This window comes from Micropterus dolomieu, linkage group LG01, assembly GCF_021292245.1.
Source record: "Micropterus dolomieu isolate WLL.071019.BEF.003 ecotype Adirondacks linkage group LG01, ASM2129224v1, whole genome shotgun sequence".
Classification (NCBI taxonomy): Eukaryota; Metazoa; Chordata; class Actinopteri; order Centrarchiformes; family Centrarchidae; genus Micropterus; species Micropterus dolomieu.
This window is the reverse complement of record NC_060150.1, coordinates 42749511-42766258: the sequence shown is the minus strand read 5'-3', so window position 1 is coordinate 42766258 and position 16748 is coordinate 42749511. Positions and strand designations below refer to the sequence as shown.

Sequence of the window (16748 nt, the reverse complement as noted above, 5' to 3'; positions counted from 1 at the left end):
AGCATTAATAATACATGTCGGTATTGCACACACTGGACAGAGGTAAAAACAAACCTGTGTTATTAAGGGAAATCATTTCTAATTGCTACAGCACCACTGAGCCAGAGCTCCAAATGTTTCCTCAGCACTGTGACCACGTCCCCTAATTTTAATCTGACACATTCTTTGATCTGTGTGTCGCAGCTGTCGGAGAAATCATCTTTAAAAGGGCAGATGGATGGAAGAAGGGGATGTTCAGACAGAGGCTGGCGACATAAAATGACACTAAAAATCTGTCTCTTGTCACATTACACACTGTTGAAAAAAGTGCTGAATGCCAGCCTTTGGATCAAGGGGAGATTTCAACAATTGGATGTGATCACAAGAGTCAGAAAAATAACACCAAAGAGTAATATTCACATTTCAAATGTCTCAAGAGTATCTAAAATATTAATAACAGATGATGGGGAATGCATTTTGTGATCTTTATATGCATTTCAACTTCAGGCAATTAACTCATACACATTTGAATAGAAAGTATGGCTGTAATTAAGAATTCATTCATTTCTACAACTAATGCAGTCTATAAAATGTAGTGAAAAATGCCTGGTACACTCTCCGGGGGGGTCAATGTAACGTAACAGCTCGTTTGTCTGATCATCACTCCATAATCTAAAATAAATTCAATTTACAAATACATAAAAACAGAGAAAAAGAGCAAATTTGAGGAGCTGCAACTAGGAAATGTTTATTCAAAGAGCAAGTTTATTTACATACCACCTTCAACATGAAAGTGTTTCATGTAAGACACAAAAGTATAAACTAGGCAAAAAAATTAACAAACTGAAGCTAAAGTGGAATAAATCAGAGTAAGACAAAAAAAATAAGAGTGCAAGAGGTATAATTACATTTCTCAAGAAAAATGAAATAAAGAGAGAAAACTTTCACGGAGTAGAATGTTGTTTTGTCTTATTTCTCACAGTACACTGATAATTATCTTGATTCTTATAAAATATAATGATCTCTTAGAGTCATCTTGCGACCTCTTGTGGGTGTCCCGATGCCCAGTTAGGGAAATACTGGACTAATTCACACAGTTCTTACAACACAATTTGACAATCTGTGTTTACACTGAAAGCTATAAAAATGGGAGATTTTAAATAAAGGATGCTCCATTACTATGCATCCTTCATTACAAAACAAGACAGCTGTAAGTATACACCATTTTCTATGAACGATGGTGAGAATGTGTCGCCTTGCTTTGTGGCCTTAATCTAGTCCCCCCCATTCGACCAGTGCCGAATGTAGGCCAAAGACACACAGCACTCCAAAATTTACTATCTCATGTATTAAAATGTTAAAATACGCAATCAAAGCATGTGATTTGTGACTAGCATTAACAGCATTTGAGGGAGATGCTAAAAGAAAAGCCCTACCATTGAAATCTAACTAGATGTTTTTGCATCCGTTTGAGTTCCTTTTTGTTTTACAAGTCAAAGCGGTTTTAAATTGCAAGAACGCAACAATGATTTTCATTATTCTCCAAATGTGCGTGTTAGCTGTATGTAAGCTGTTAGTGGCATATTGTGTGTAACAGATGGACAGACACCGACTGATCCTCAGTTACTCCTCAATTTCATCACCGGGGACAAAAACACCTCTGAAGGCATCTGCTTGGTGCATCACTTGAGTTTTGAGTATGATTATCGGAGTCACCAGACTGTGTACCATGGACTGCAGGGAAACTCAATCGCACACACACACACACACATTACAGCCTCCCATCAGATGGTAAGGTTTGAAGGGGATAAATACTGATTTTATAATCAGTTGTGATAGATTGGACACAGAGGCAGTCACTGGAAGTTTTCATGTAAACTTATATATAGCACAATCTCTTAAAGGCAAATTCATTTCTGTATTTAAGTATGTTTTTATCTCAGCCTCACATGGCGCTGTGATCATAGCTTTGAATTAGTCTGATAAAAGTGAACTCTCAGCCCCAGAGGGGTCAGCTCACTTGAGCAGTTTATATGCTAATTAGGCACGACCTCTTTTCAATACAACGCAAAGGCAGAGGGAGTTGTGGTCGAACATTAAACCTGTCGATTTGAAAGATAATTTTGGTGTCTCTCTGTGACAGAGTCAAATACAGTAAGTCTGCAGTGTTGACTCCAAAGGAAACGGTGATCCTATCTAATCAAATTGAGGTTTCATTCTAAAATTAGATGAGAGAAAAGCCTAACAAATTACCTTTGAACTTAAATTTCTGTCCTGAGAGCGAGAGCTCATTGTTTTTATTCCGGACTGTACTACTGTTTTGGTTAATTCTCACCGTTCCCATGGCTTTGTTTTCATCCACAGCAGGCAGATCTTTCAGCAATAAAGCTTAAAAAACTGACTGTACACTACCTGCTCAGCACCACACAGCACACAGACAAAGCAAGTGAATAGGTGGTGAAAACAGTGGAGCATTTTGCGGCTAAAAAGCCAGACGTCTACTGTACACAAGGCTAAGAATCAAAAAGGGGATAGCAGTGAGTAAGTAAATATACTAGACGATAGATGTACAACAGATTTTCTGGTCGGTCGTGAGAGTGATCTAACTTAATGCGTTAGCTTCGTGCAATCATTTCTGTGACTGCTTGTATTCAGCTGCACCAAATGAACGTATGAATGTGATCCACCCACTGTTTCAGTTAGCTGTCACTCTGTCAGACTGAGGGATGTCAGGCTGACTGACAAATACCCAGATGCCAATTGTGAACATCTGACCTAGTTGTATTGATGTAGAGAACAGAGCAACCTCTTAGCAATATGGAGCTATCAGTTACAGCAGACACAGGTTGTCAGGGAAGGAGACCGAAGTTCTACGTGTGTGTGTGTGTGAGTGTGTGCATGTGTGTGAGAACAAAGTGGTTGTCAGGAGCAGTTAGAGACTGGCTGGTCTGTCTGGCAGGGGAGCATCCATCAACACACCCTCCTAACTGAGTGGAAACAACATGCTACCTCATAACTCCTCATATGAGCTGCACTGCTACAGTTTGCCGCTCAGGGTGAGGTGCCTACATTCCCCAAATGTTTCTCCTTGATGTGTAATTACAGCAAAATAGGTTCTTCTAAATGACTGCCGGATTTAGTATTTTAATAGTAAAATCCTCCCTAAAGCACTTTAACAGTGTTACAAAATGTTAGTGATGTACCTTGCTCTCCTGGGCCCTTATGGGAAAAATCAATCAATCCTATCAAGTTCTTTGTCTGTAATTGAGCCCTTAATGTCTTATTTTTCCTAAAAGCAGTGGAAAAAAATAATCTGCTTATTTAAAATATTTTTTCACTGTTACCTATGTTTCAAGATCTAAAACAAGTATGTTTTCTTTCAAAACAGAATAGCCGATTTATTTTACTTAATAATTAGCACTGGCGCCCCCCAGGGGTGTGCGCTCTCCCCCCTACTATTGTCCCTCTACACCAAGGACTGCACCTTAGGAGACCCATCTGTCATAACACAACGGTTATTGGCCTCATCCGGGACGGTGATGAGTCGGCCTACAGACTGGGGGTTGATCAGCTGGCTATCTGGTGTGGCCAGAACAACCTAGACACACTCAAAACTGTGGAGATGATTGTGGACTTCAAGAGGAGACCCCCACTCTGCCCCCCATATAACCATTTTAAACAGCCCTGTGTCTGCTGTAGAATCCACTATATCCCAGGACCTATAGTGAGAGCCCAACTCTGACACCATCATCATGAAGGTCCAGCAGAGGATGTAGCCTACTTCCTGCGCCAGCTGAGGAAGCTCAACCTGCCTAAGGGTCCGTGTTCACCAAATCTTTTTTCAATTCATTGCAATGGGAGTGCCATGTTTTTACATGACGAGGTGCTGAGCATTTTTTCCGCGCTGGCCGCTGAGCGTTTTTTTTTCCACTTGCCGAGAGTTGAAAAATGTTCAAAAATGCTGCGCTCGTCACTGTCACTTTTTACCCAGCTGTCCAATCACAGTAGAGGAGGGGCGGGACAAATGACACACCTTAGCAACGGTTACTATCCTGGAACCGGGCTTCGTCCTGTTGGTACTCTCCGAGATGTTTCCTCGCCCACAAAATCATGAACCCACATACGGCGAGTCCGTCCTGTCTCTCTACCTGCTTCAGCCTTCTTTTCATACAGAGCAAGGGCCAGAGCAAGTACTCTACTCTGTGTTGACATTTTTAAATCCAGTAAAATTAGGCAGAACCACTTGCAACAAATGTATCATAGCAACCAAAGCAGTCAGAAAAAACGCTGAGCTCCCTGCTGGGCGTTTTCAGAAGAGCAGCTGGCGTTTTCAGCTGGCAAAAAACACTTTGGTGGACACGGGCCCTATGAAGCTGCTGATCCACTTCTATACAGCCATCACCAGTCTGTCCTCGGCACGTCCATCACTGTCTGGTTTGGATCTGCCACCAAAAAGGACAGGAGCAGACTACAATGGACTGCAGAAAAAAAATACTTCTGCATCCTTTGCACTCTGCTCATTGCACTATTGTCTCAATCTTTCTATATTGTTTTTGTTTATAGTGTGTATATATATATATGTGTGTTCTCTATACTGTAGCCTGTGTCTGATTGAAGTAAGCATATCGTGAGCAATGTACAATCCTAAGTCAAATTCCTTGTATGTGTACACATGTCTGGCAATAAAGCCGATTCAGATACAGTTATGTCTTTAGGACTAAATCACAGACACAACTACCTTGATAAGAGTTTTTTTTTTGTGTAAATCCAGTTTGACCGATTTCCTGTAGAAGTTTTGATAAAGTAATACATAATCATGTACTTATGATATCACTTCCTGAGAATAAAGGCCTCCTTGCCCTACTCACTATTTTCTTTACAATCATACAGGGAGGAATTCATCTTAAGAGGCAGAGATAGCAGTTTTTCCAGACAGGAGCCTGAATAGTCCACATTTCCACAGAGAATAGAATATCACAGCCACAGCCTGCATCTTCGGAGATCATCATCAGTAGTGTGTGAAATACAATACAATACAACACAATACATACAATTTTCAGTGGTTATTTGTAATTTGAATACCCGGTTTAGGCAAACCACAGCATTCTAAATAGGAAAAAAAGTTTACTGAAGCTCCACATATATGTACACAGTGTACAAAAACTAGGGGCATTTGTTCAGTTGTTAAGAACACTTAAATAAAATACAATATCTATTTATGACTTCAATTATTTTAATCACTACCATTCACAACTGAGATGTGGATTGTGCAAAAAGTGGTGCAGCTGAAAAATGGAAGACGATCCAAATACACTTCATGGCTCCTCAAAAATTACACTCAAGTGATTTTTGATCATCTAATTTCAAAACCACGAGCATTTAAACTCTACTATTTATACACTACTAACAGCCTCCACTCTGCCGAGCCCACTGATGTTGGGCAATGGTCTGGCTCAAAGTCGCCATTCCAGTTTATACAGTCTAGAGCTGCTCTATATGAAAAGTGCAATGAGATAACATCCGTTATGAACTGGCTATACTATATATATAAATATATAAATTAAATTAAATTCCTCCCAAAGGTGTTGGATGAGGTTGAGGTCAGGTCTCTGTGCAGAGCCAGTCAACTTCTTCCACATCAAAACAGGGAAATTTTATTTTTGCATCTGACAGAAAAGGGCCTTCTCCAAACCATAGGCACAAACTTTGAAATACGCTGAAGCACCATAGCTCAAAACAGGAAAACAACCCCAGACTGACAGTACACAAAAGTATGCGGACGGGAGTGTCCTGGTTCATGCAAATCTTAAATACCAAATGGTAATTTCCAATAATTACCAAACTTCAAGTCTTAAAAGTCAAGTAAATTAATTAATTATCTTGTGTGCTGAACATCCCAGATTAAATATACACAACAGCACAAGAACATTTTAGGTAAACCTTTAACTTGGTAAGTGCAAAACTATTTGACTCTGTAGAATCAAGGGATTCAATTAACAGTTTTATCGCAAATATGATAACCCCAAGAAGGAGTAAACTGTCTTTGCACTAACAAACCACTGCCCTTGAGGAGTTATTTATGGAGCTGCATTATCCTGAAGCTCATCTCAGTTGGTCAGGATAGCCAATTAATCCACACCAACTCAGGCCAGAACATATTTTAATGCCCCAAAGCCCCTAAAATACTAAATATCCTCTACAAACAGCCCCTTTAATGCGCAGTCAGCTGGGGGCCTCACAGTTGCTGCAAGAACCCGCGACTTGGAGCGGAACAGCAGTTCAGCTTGAGCACACTGAGTCGACGCAGGGAGGGGACGGATTAGGACGAGGGACAAGCTGCAGACACCACCTGCCCGGGCTCCACTTTCTGCCTGACTCCCGTTGGCCCCGCCTTTTTTGGAAGTGGCAAGTTCTGGTTCACAGAGTCCTCGGGACAGGAACAGGCCACAGCCAGGAGGTGACGAGGCATTTTAGGCCTTGCTGCTTTGACACCTGCCACTGTGCTAAGGTCTACACCGGCGATATTTTTGCTCTGACACCTGTCAAGATCTCTAAGGATTATGTACAAAAAACACACTGAATATATTTTCATAATTGCTCTGCTTTGTCACCACGACCCTGATGTCCTAGGAAACATTACCTGCAATTGTCTGCGACGGAAAATCATAAACAAGGGCACAGTGATTACCGTCTTTGTAACCACATTATAGTGCAAACACATTGGCAGTTGTATTGAGTGATTCTGCTCTGGCAGCGAATAAAACCATATCAAGGAGCTTTATGAGCCTGAATATAAACAGATGGCCTATTGATTAAACTTTCATGTAAATCTGTGAACAGAAAACCTGAAGGTCACTCTGAAATGAAACTCCGATGCCTTAAAATAACTAAGGAAACTGTAGAAGTCCAATATGTGTGTGTGTTGTGTGTCTGTAGGGAAAAAAGGGACTAAGTGAAGGAGACAGATGGGGACTACGTTTATGAAGAAAGCAATGTTGCACAAGCTGACTTCAATGAGGTTTACTGACCTTCACTAAATGTGACCATTACAGCAAAAAAGAGTGTGGAAGTTAACTGACATTACAGTGGGTGACAAAGCAAATGTTTCATGAGACTGTGGACAGAGGACAGAGATACAGACACACATGCATTAGTCTTTGTATTGGTCGTGGTGAGATTGATTGTGAAACCTAATGGGCATGTCTGTGCATAATAATAGCCATGTAAACAGAGCAATGTGTGTAGAGTGTCGTGACCCTCCACCACCACCACCACCACCGTCCTGTGCCGTGTACCTGGTGTCAACAGGATGACAGAGGTGACAATCAGCGAGCAGATGACCAGAATGACAAGAAGGGCGATCGCTATTCCCTTCCAGTTCCTCTGCGGAGGGTTACTGCCCACCAGCTCCTGCAGAGAGAGACAGAGGGGAGGAGAGAAGACATGGTCAGAAACAGTGAAAAGACTACCGTGGGAGCGTATCAGAGTGTGATTCACGAAGGAAGGATTAGGATAAATGGAAAAGAACAATATGTAGGACGTGAGAAAAAAACAGGAGATACGAGAAATATCTAAAGACACTAAAGTGGGGGACAGAAAAATAATCAAAAAGTGGTATAAACGGTAAACTCGTGAAAAGGAACGATGTGGGTGCCAGTCAAGGACGAACGTGAGTCGCAGCCTCTCGGTTCTCAAGGAGACATGCCAACAGCAGCAGCAGCAGTAGCAGCAGCAGCAGCAGCAGCAGCAGCAGGAGGAGGAGGGGGAGAATTCCTAATGAGGCGAGCATCAGCGGCTCTCACCCGCAAACGAATGTGACAGATAAAAATGGAGCCCACGACACATTGGCGAATTGCATGGTTGACAACAGCTTGGCAACAGCAGAGTGACGCTTTGGGTTTGGAAAAAAAAACTGAGTCAGAGTTATGAGCAACCTTGAAGCGATTATCTTTTTGGTCCGACCGACAAATCCAGAAACGAATGAACTTATTGTAGTTTAATATTGTTGTAAGTGAAAATTGAATTTTAAAGAATGAATATGGCACTTGACAAAGTATCGCTGCAGGATATAAAATAAGGCCAATAGGGGGAAAGCTTCTTGTTCGTGACCAAATCAAATAATGTGCAGGGGAAAAGCATTTGAGGCATTGTGATGTGCAGCAGGTGGCTAGGTTCAGCGAGAAAATTTAATTTGCACAACATTTTCAAAATATATTACAGTAACAATTCAAGACAGTAGCTATAGATGACTCTGTATGTAAAGTTTTGCATCTTGCTTCATCTAAAGTTAAATAACTGTAGCCTGTCTTGTTGTCATGATAATAATAATGGAAATGTATTAATTTATGTATAGCAGTTTTCAAGTTACTAGAATAAAATGTGAAATTCGATTCAAATCAATCAGATGTAAAGTATTAATAAAATGATGCAAAAGTAAGAATGCAGCCTGAAAATATAAAACACGTCAGAGAAAAAGCAAGTCAAGCTTTCTAGCTTGAGCGGTCTACTTTTGTTTTTAGCCTCTGACCTAAAAAGGTTGTCAGTTCACACATCCAGCTAACATGCATTTTCAGTCCTGCCATTGATTACTTTACACTTAAAAGTAATCAGTAAAATATCAAATCTACTCACATACATGCAATCACTGCACAGATGCTAAATTTGGGGTATGTACACGCCTTTTATATCTTGTTAGACCTATAATTGTCAGCTGAAGCATGATGGTGATGTAATCAAGGGACTTTAACAAATAAAGCACACAGAGAGAAACAAATGCCCAATGGCTCAATATATGACTTTTAAAACAAAGCATCCCTTAAAGTTTCTACCTCAGCTTTGACTGGTCTGGCTAGCACAAGGATAAACCAGCGCCAAAACCACAACCATGAGGGACTCTGCAGAAAGGATCCAAAGCCCAAACTGTTAGTGGAGGATTAACAAGTTCTTAATTAGTTTATAGAGGATAAAAAGAGCAAAGCAGAGCATGTGCTTCGGGGACCTGTGGCTGGGGCGTTAATGAATACATGCTAAGGCTTTAATGATTCTGAATGGCTGAGCCATGAAGCAAACCCTTTAGTGACCTCATTCCCAACTTAATTGAAAGGAGCCCAAGACGTCATTAGCCTGCAGATAAAAGCAACCGGGGCTATTTACCAGACTGCCCATTACCCACATTTATTAAAACAAGAACCGGTTAGCTGCGTGGCAATATTGCAGAGCAGTGAAAGCCACACGGCACAACACCTTGGGCAGAGACGACGTCAATGTGTCTACTCAGTTTATGAGGTAAGGAGTGCAGATGACGATGTTATTTGCTCCCAGTAAGAGGGATTCAGTAAGCGCATGACAAACACTGAAGAGGGTAAACATGATACAGTTGTGAATGAGGAAGAGCCGCAGGTGCTAGAAGTTTCAATTTTTGCATGTTATCGTCAGTTCTTCAACACAGAAATCACAGCATTTTCCAGGATAATTTGATGACACATGACTGTTATGTTATGCTAATCAGTTTTAATTATTTTAACTTTTGACTGTTTCAGAGACAATTTGATTAATATATCAGTTTGATAGGTCTCTAAATAGTATACCCATCAGCCTCTGCTTCTCCACACAAATAGCCAGTTAGAGGTGAAAATCAGAGCCGTAGCAAATTCAGAATACGTTGTAACTGCGAAAAAAACCAACCAAACCAACCAACTAAATGTGATGTCTGTTATTTTACAAAACTGTAAACAGGGAACAGCACTAACGATTACCCTCAATGTCTGGATGTTTCTTAATAAAAATGCTTCTTGGGAGTTGTAGTTGACTTCTTTCCATCAGTTTTCTCCAAACTCAATCTTGCTACTCTACTAGAGCCTGATATGGGCTTATTGCAAATAAATCGGTATCAGTGTTCAATTCAGCCGATAAAGGACAATTCAAAAAGGGACGGAAGACGGATCCTTCAATCAGCTCATGAGTGTTGTCGTTACATAGTTTGTCCACCAGAGGGCGCTCTAGAAATCCCCTGTGGGCAACATGCATGTTTGCAAGGCCACAAATCCACCAAAAAACACAGCAATCAGCTGACTTAATCAAAAACTGTACTTTTGTTCAAAGTACTACTTGTAAAAATAAAGTTATAAAATGAATTATGTTATATCATCTTCGTGATGTCTCATAACTACACATAACATAAACAAGGTTTTTCCCTAACATTTGTTATGTGACATGCTATATAACATTAAACATTACTATAAGCTATTATTCCAGTTTATATCACTAATTCTAAATTGTAACTAAAGTGTATTTATAATGAGGCAGGGTCGATTATTATAATGTACTATGGAACATGGTCAGAGATTCTTGGCGCACAGTGATATAAACTGGTATTACTATTAGTTATAAAACATTAAATCAAAAGATCATAATGACTTATGAACTTTGCTATAGCACCTAATGCATGTTTGTAAGTGATTATAACAACTGTTTTATGGAAGCATTATATCGTGTTATAAATATATGCATAAGTCATTATAGCGATGGCCTTCATAGAAAGTGTTACCTAAACAACTAGTACGGCTACCATGTATGTAGACCGATACTGACTCGAAACCAATAAACTTATCAGAGAACTTGAGCTGAGCTGATTCAGAGAATCAACTCTTGGAAAATAGAACAACAGGACAAGGGTGAGTGACAACAAAAGACGCTTTAAGCTCTAGCTCATTAAGACTCAACAATAAGTCTCTCATATGACAACTGTGATCGGGGCAGATTATTGCAAAATGAAGAGATCTATAAACATAAACAACAAACATGCCCACTCAGTTGTTTCTCTTGAGCGGGGATCATTTCAGAGATCAACTGTTAAAAACCCAATGCTGTGGGTGATGGGATTTATTTTCTCTAATTCTGTGCAGAGCCATCTCTCTTATTTTCTTCTGCAGAACTGAAAATCCTACTGGTTTTATGAGTGGCATAAAGCCCACTGCTGATTGTTGTGTCTAATACAGTATGTGACTGCGTGGGATATACAGTATGGAAAATGGTTACAAAACTGGAGAAAACCAGCTCTGTAGACAGAAACTACTTACTCTCAACAATGGGATGTAAAGCGAGCATGACAGGGTGCTCAATCTGTGTAAAGCACAATAAAAGAGAAGACAGACATCCTCATGCAATGCTGAGCAATGACGGTTTATTAAGTGCTCTATGCAGATGTCTCTGCACTGTAGACAAGGCAATCTATAGCTGGGCATGATTCCATTACAGCATCTTAAATTTAACAGTCTTTTCTGTGTGTGGGTGTGTGGTGTGTGCACTCATATTGGGAAATGCAGACTGTAGGGCAACTAAACTAAAGCAGGTCTCTTGCTAAAGCGACTTGGTAAAGTTTAGTGGACTACTACTGTAGAACCAGCCAACAAATACACACTCACACTGTATGGATGCTGAAAGATTCTGCAGATGAAATTGCTTCCCTTATTTTCTCTCCACATTCTATAACAGTAACATCCAACATGCTGTAAGCGGCGGCAATGGCGCAGCCGATAAGACCCATGCCTTTGGTGTGGAAGACCCGCATTCGATCCCCACTGCTGCCCACCAATGTGTCCCTGAGCAAGACACTTTACCTCTAGTTGCTCCAGAGGCGTGCGACCTCTGATTTATACAATTCCTGGTCGCTTTGGATATCAGCTAAATGTAATGTAATCTCTTGCACTGTTACCATGACAAAAGAGTAGGGATGTGATGAGATCTCGCGATATTAAAACGATATTAAAATATTTCTCATCGAGGTGCAGCCCTGTCGCACGATATCAGCATGACAGAGTGTGAGGGTGAAATTAGCATACTTTTAAAGTTTTTATGGCAACATTTTGGTGAAAACAATAAATTGTGAAGTACTGACAGACAAGACACAAACAATGTGCAAGCAACATTTCAAAACGCACCTGCATTGTTTTGCATTTTGTGACTGTCAGGCGAATAAAATACTCCCCCCCCTAGCCATATATTTCGTCATTGAAGATTTCTTGAAAAATAAATGTTAAAATATGGTCTTTTTGTTAAGATCCCTACCTTGCTGGGATGAGACATACTAATAATTGGATCCTAAACAGTTCAGCCAAAAGGATCAAGGACAGACACTTCACCAAGAAATTTTTTTAGTCATGGGCTAGGAGGGAATAACGGTAACTAGTTATTCAGCCTGGGAAAGGGTGCAGACGCAGGCTGAAAACCTTGCCTAACCTTCCTGATCATTCCCCTCTAATCTGTAATTATAATACTGATTGGACTAATTAGCTAGACCTTATGTGCTGAAGTAATGACGGGTTGATTACAAGTGACTGGCAGAAGAGAGATGCGGTACAATGCGAGCAGTGAAGAGACAGACATCGGAGCTTGCAGGAGCGGTAAATAAATAACACATTGAGAGGCTGCGGGAAAATACACTGACAGGAGAGCCTGAAGCGTGACCGAAACATGACAGAAAGAGAGGGGGGAAAAAGTATGGGAAACTGTAGATGGATCCAGGTCCAAACTCAAATGAAAACAAGATCCTGTTGTTTTCTTGTCCTCAGAAACTGTCATGTGCACAGGAATCATCACTGTTGATTCCACCCTGAGTGTGTAAAACTCGACACTGTCTGTACCAATGTCTCTCTAAGTAAACAAGTACAAAAGTTAATTAACACTTTTCACGAGTTTTCAGTACACAGAGCCATTTTAGCTCTTTAAATGGTCATCTGAGTTCCCTTCAGTTATCAAAGTGCCCACACAGCAATAAACAAGCTGCTGAGTGTGGTGTCATAAGTGCTTTGCAGACTTTTTCCTCCCTAGGATTTGTCTCTCAGGCTGTTGGTGGAGGTTTTTTGGTTTAGGGCTGCAACGATTAGTCAACGTGAAATTTCATTGTTGACTCGTCGTTACAAAGATGCTGTTTAAGGGAGAGAAAGCAATCTTCTTATTAAGAACATTTCTGGTTGCTCATTTCTAGCTGAAATGAACTACATGGACTGCTAGGGGCAGTATCGCGTCCAATGTCTGCCATGACTGCAAGACTACTCACGATGAAGAAGTATTCATATGAGAAGCGGAAAGCAACGGAGAAAGAGGCTAATAGCAGAAAGTTTTATATGCCATTTCATCACTAAATACACTTTTGAGAAGTTTTGAGGCGAGAAATCAACTCTGTAGAACTTGACTATTGGCAGTTTTATGAAAGTTAAAGGTGAATCGAGAATGTGCGAAACGTTTTCAGGGTCGAGAAGCTCCACAAGCGGACAGACAGTCACGCCCACAGAGCCCTCTGGTCCCAGTAACTCAGACCACTGCAGCAGCTACAACAGAGCAGCAGAGGAAAGGCCACAACTGTAAAATAGTGCGAAAGGCAGGGTACACCCAGACAAACAACCACTCACATTCACATCAATTAACCTAGCCTGCATGTCTTTGGATGGTGGGAGGAAGCCGGAGCACCCGGAGAGAACCCACGTGGACATGGGGAGAACATGCAAACTCCACACAGAAAGGACGGGGTTTGAACCCACAACCTTCTTCCTGTGAGGCGACAGTGCTAACCACTACACCACCGGTTATAGTACTTGCTTTTATTTTATATAGTTCCAAAGCAAAAATCTTTGTTAAAAAGTTAAAAGTGTTAAAGTTAAAACCTACTTGGCAATAAATCAGATCATGAGCTTATTGTTTTGGGTGAGAAAGCCTGGCTGTTATCTTGGAGCAGCCTTTCCATAGGTCTTTTATGCTATTGTTAGGTTATTTTATGTTATATATTTAATATATAATCAAACATCAGTCAAAGATTATGCAGTGGGGATGGGGGACAGCATTTCTTTTGTGTTACTTTCCATATTATGGAAAGCACTTACACCCTTGCTTGTCAAGATGTGGGTGGCTGTCTTTCTATGAGCTGAATGGCTTTTATGTTGCAGTAATAGCTTACATGTCAAGTTTTTCCAAATCTCACAGGGATTTTTTTTTTTTATAAAATATTCGTGAGACGATGGATGGCTGCTATGGTGATGGTGTTGATCTAAGAAAAAAAAAACATTTTTAGATCATCCTCTCCAGCACTGAGCACTTTCAGCTTTTTCTATTGTCTAATAATAAAATAAAATTTTGAATAAGTATCAATGATTGTTTTTTTTAAATGAAAAGTGAACTGTAGAGTGTGAGCAGTTGTTAGTCTATTCATTACATTACACATTAAAATTTATTCATTTAGCTGATGCTTTTATCCAAAGCGACTTACAATTGCTATATCTCAGAGGTTGCACGTCTCTGGAGCAACTAGGGGTTAAGTGTCTCAGGGACACATTGGTGGATGTGTCACAGTGGGGAATTGAACCCGGGTCTCTTTGAAAAGGCAAGTGCTTTCCATAATATGGTACATAACACAAAAGAAATGCTGTCCCTTATTGTCCTTTACTGCATTATCCTTGACTGATGTTTTATTATATATTAACTATATAACAAAGTATATATTTAGTATTTATTTTATTTAGAAAGACATGTAGCTACGGTGGAATTAATTTTTTCCATCAAGGAGTAGTGTGCTGAATACACCCCCAACAACCTCTACCAACAGCCTGAAAGTTGAATTCCAGGGAGGAAAAGTCTGCAAAGCGCTTATGGCACCACTCACAGCAGCTTGTTTATTGCTGTGGGGACACTTTAATAACTGAAGGAAACTCAGATGACCATTTTCAAACTAGCACCAAATATTCAATCTTATCACTGGTTCTTAAAAATTGCCACATGCATACCTGTTTATTACACAATTGACTTTAAGATACTGCTCTTTGTCTACAAATCTCTGGCCCCATATTATATAGCTGTCATGCTTCCTGTTTATCGGCATGAAAAACTGCGTGGGTCAAAGGAGTTCCATCTACATGAGATCCTTCACTTGAGAACATTCAGTACCTAAAGCATGAGAGATTTTACCTATAAGATTAAGAGTAAATACAAGACATCTGCGTGTTGCCTGTCTATATCCATGCTTTTTTTTTTTTTTTTTTTAATTGTTTTGTCACTTTGTTAACAACTTTGAATTGCTTTTGTACTGTGAAAATATGAGCCACAAATAAAACTGAGCTTTTCAATGTGATCTAAATTTAACGATATGATGGCAAAAACAACAGAAGAGAGGACACGGAGCAAGGAAGAAGCCATGAGAAAGGCTGCATAGTGTGAGTAACTGCTCCATTTGTGCTAGCTTTATGGGATGATAAAGGCTTGGCCCCATCTACCATTGCTGCTTTAATAGCTACAAACTAAAATATCTTGTGCAAGTGTAGGGTACATTCATTCTCCCTAGGGATGAAATCATAATGCCTTTGGGCTCCAGCATTAATGCTGGTACAGGTCATTAATTCTGATTCTTAATGAATACGTTAAAGCTATAGCATGCAGGGTATCTGTTATCTAAGGGCCTGTGTGCAATTTCACGTGTGCATGTTTGCATATTTTCTGTAGTTGAATGCTTGTGTTTTTACAATACAGACAGTTAACAGTGTTATCAAATTGCCACATTGTCATTAGGCATGCATCATAATGCACCGATAGCACAATGCTATTGGAGATGTAGGGAAAAGGAGCTACTGGGGACCTATAGAAAGCCTGAAACTCATCATGTAGAGGCAGAGAGGGAATGACACCAGACTGCAGCAAAGTGTATTTCTCTGCTAAAATAAAACAGACTACAGCAACTGAATGTCATGAGTCAGTCCGCTTTTAATGTGTGCACTTATCCAGAGAGATTTAGACAAGCAGCCAAGGGTTCAGCGGCTTGCTCACAGACACTTTGACAGACACAAGATGGCACATGCTGTTAACAGAAAACTAGCTGGCAACTGAGTGGATCAAACCTGTAACCTCGGGTCGTGTACACACTCGCCAACAGCAGACGCAAATCGTGAAATAATTACAGTGATGTCTCTCAGGACGACAGGTCTGATGTTGTCTCATACAACAACAGAAGTTGATAAAAGCTACTGCTGGGACACATTCATCAATAAGCATTTAGTTAACACTTTTACACTTTTATCATTAAATACTTCAAATGAGAAAGCAGATAAGAGTCTCAATGATGTGACACAGGGGTCGCCAGAAACGTTTGAAACAGTTTTGAAAAACTTTCTATCAACTAAAGAAACTGCAACAACAGATAGATTACGTAGATACATACAGTATGATTAGAGCAGAAACATACTGTTGATTTGTATTGAAAAAGTAATAAGGGCTTTGTATTAAGTTGGATGAGCATAACCAAAAATTTTAACTAAAACTGACAACAAAACACATGAAGAAATAAGTAAAAACTGATGCAAAGCTTCAATTCAACCAGCAATCCTAAATTGAAGTTGAAGAAATGAGTCTCTCTTTTTTTGTAATGATATATTATAAATGGTTCCCTATTGTTTTAATGTTAAATAACGATATAAATGTATTTTATGATAGCAGTTTTAATTACTGCGTTGACCTCCCTTTCACACAGTACTAAACTGCTCCATAAGAAGAAACAGTAAAAGGTGTCATTTCAGCCCATTTTTATAGTGCAGAGATGTGATTCTAATCCTCAAAATAGAGGGATTTGAAATCCCTGCTTCTTTCATCTTCCTCAAACGGACTTCATTTTTGCAAAAATATGAGCAGATTAATCTTAAATCCACATCCTCTTCTATTGTTTATGTGGTTTAAAGTACAGATGGATTTTCTCTTACGCACTCCTCAGTCAGACTTTTAGTCTTTGAATAAAA

General features: G+C 39.9%; 1 protein-coding gene across 3 annotated transcripts in view; it reads right to left on the bottom strand.

The window, feature by feature from the left end:
- LOC123961428 (dipeptidyl aminopeptidase-like protein 6) overlaps positions 1–16748 on the bottom strand; it is a 238933-nt gene that overhangs the window by 80634 nt on the left and 141551 nt on the right. For all 3 annotated transcript variants that reach the window (XM_046036957.1, XM_046037031.1, XM_046036866.1), the window contains one exon: positions 7275–7389. In XM_046036957.1, the coding sequence (XP_045892913.1) occupies positions 7275–7389 (115 nt within the window). The remainder of the gene's footprint in view (positions 1–7274; positions 7390–16748) is intronic.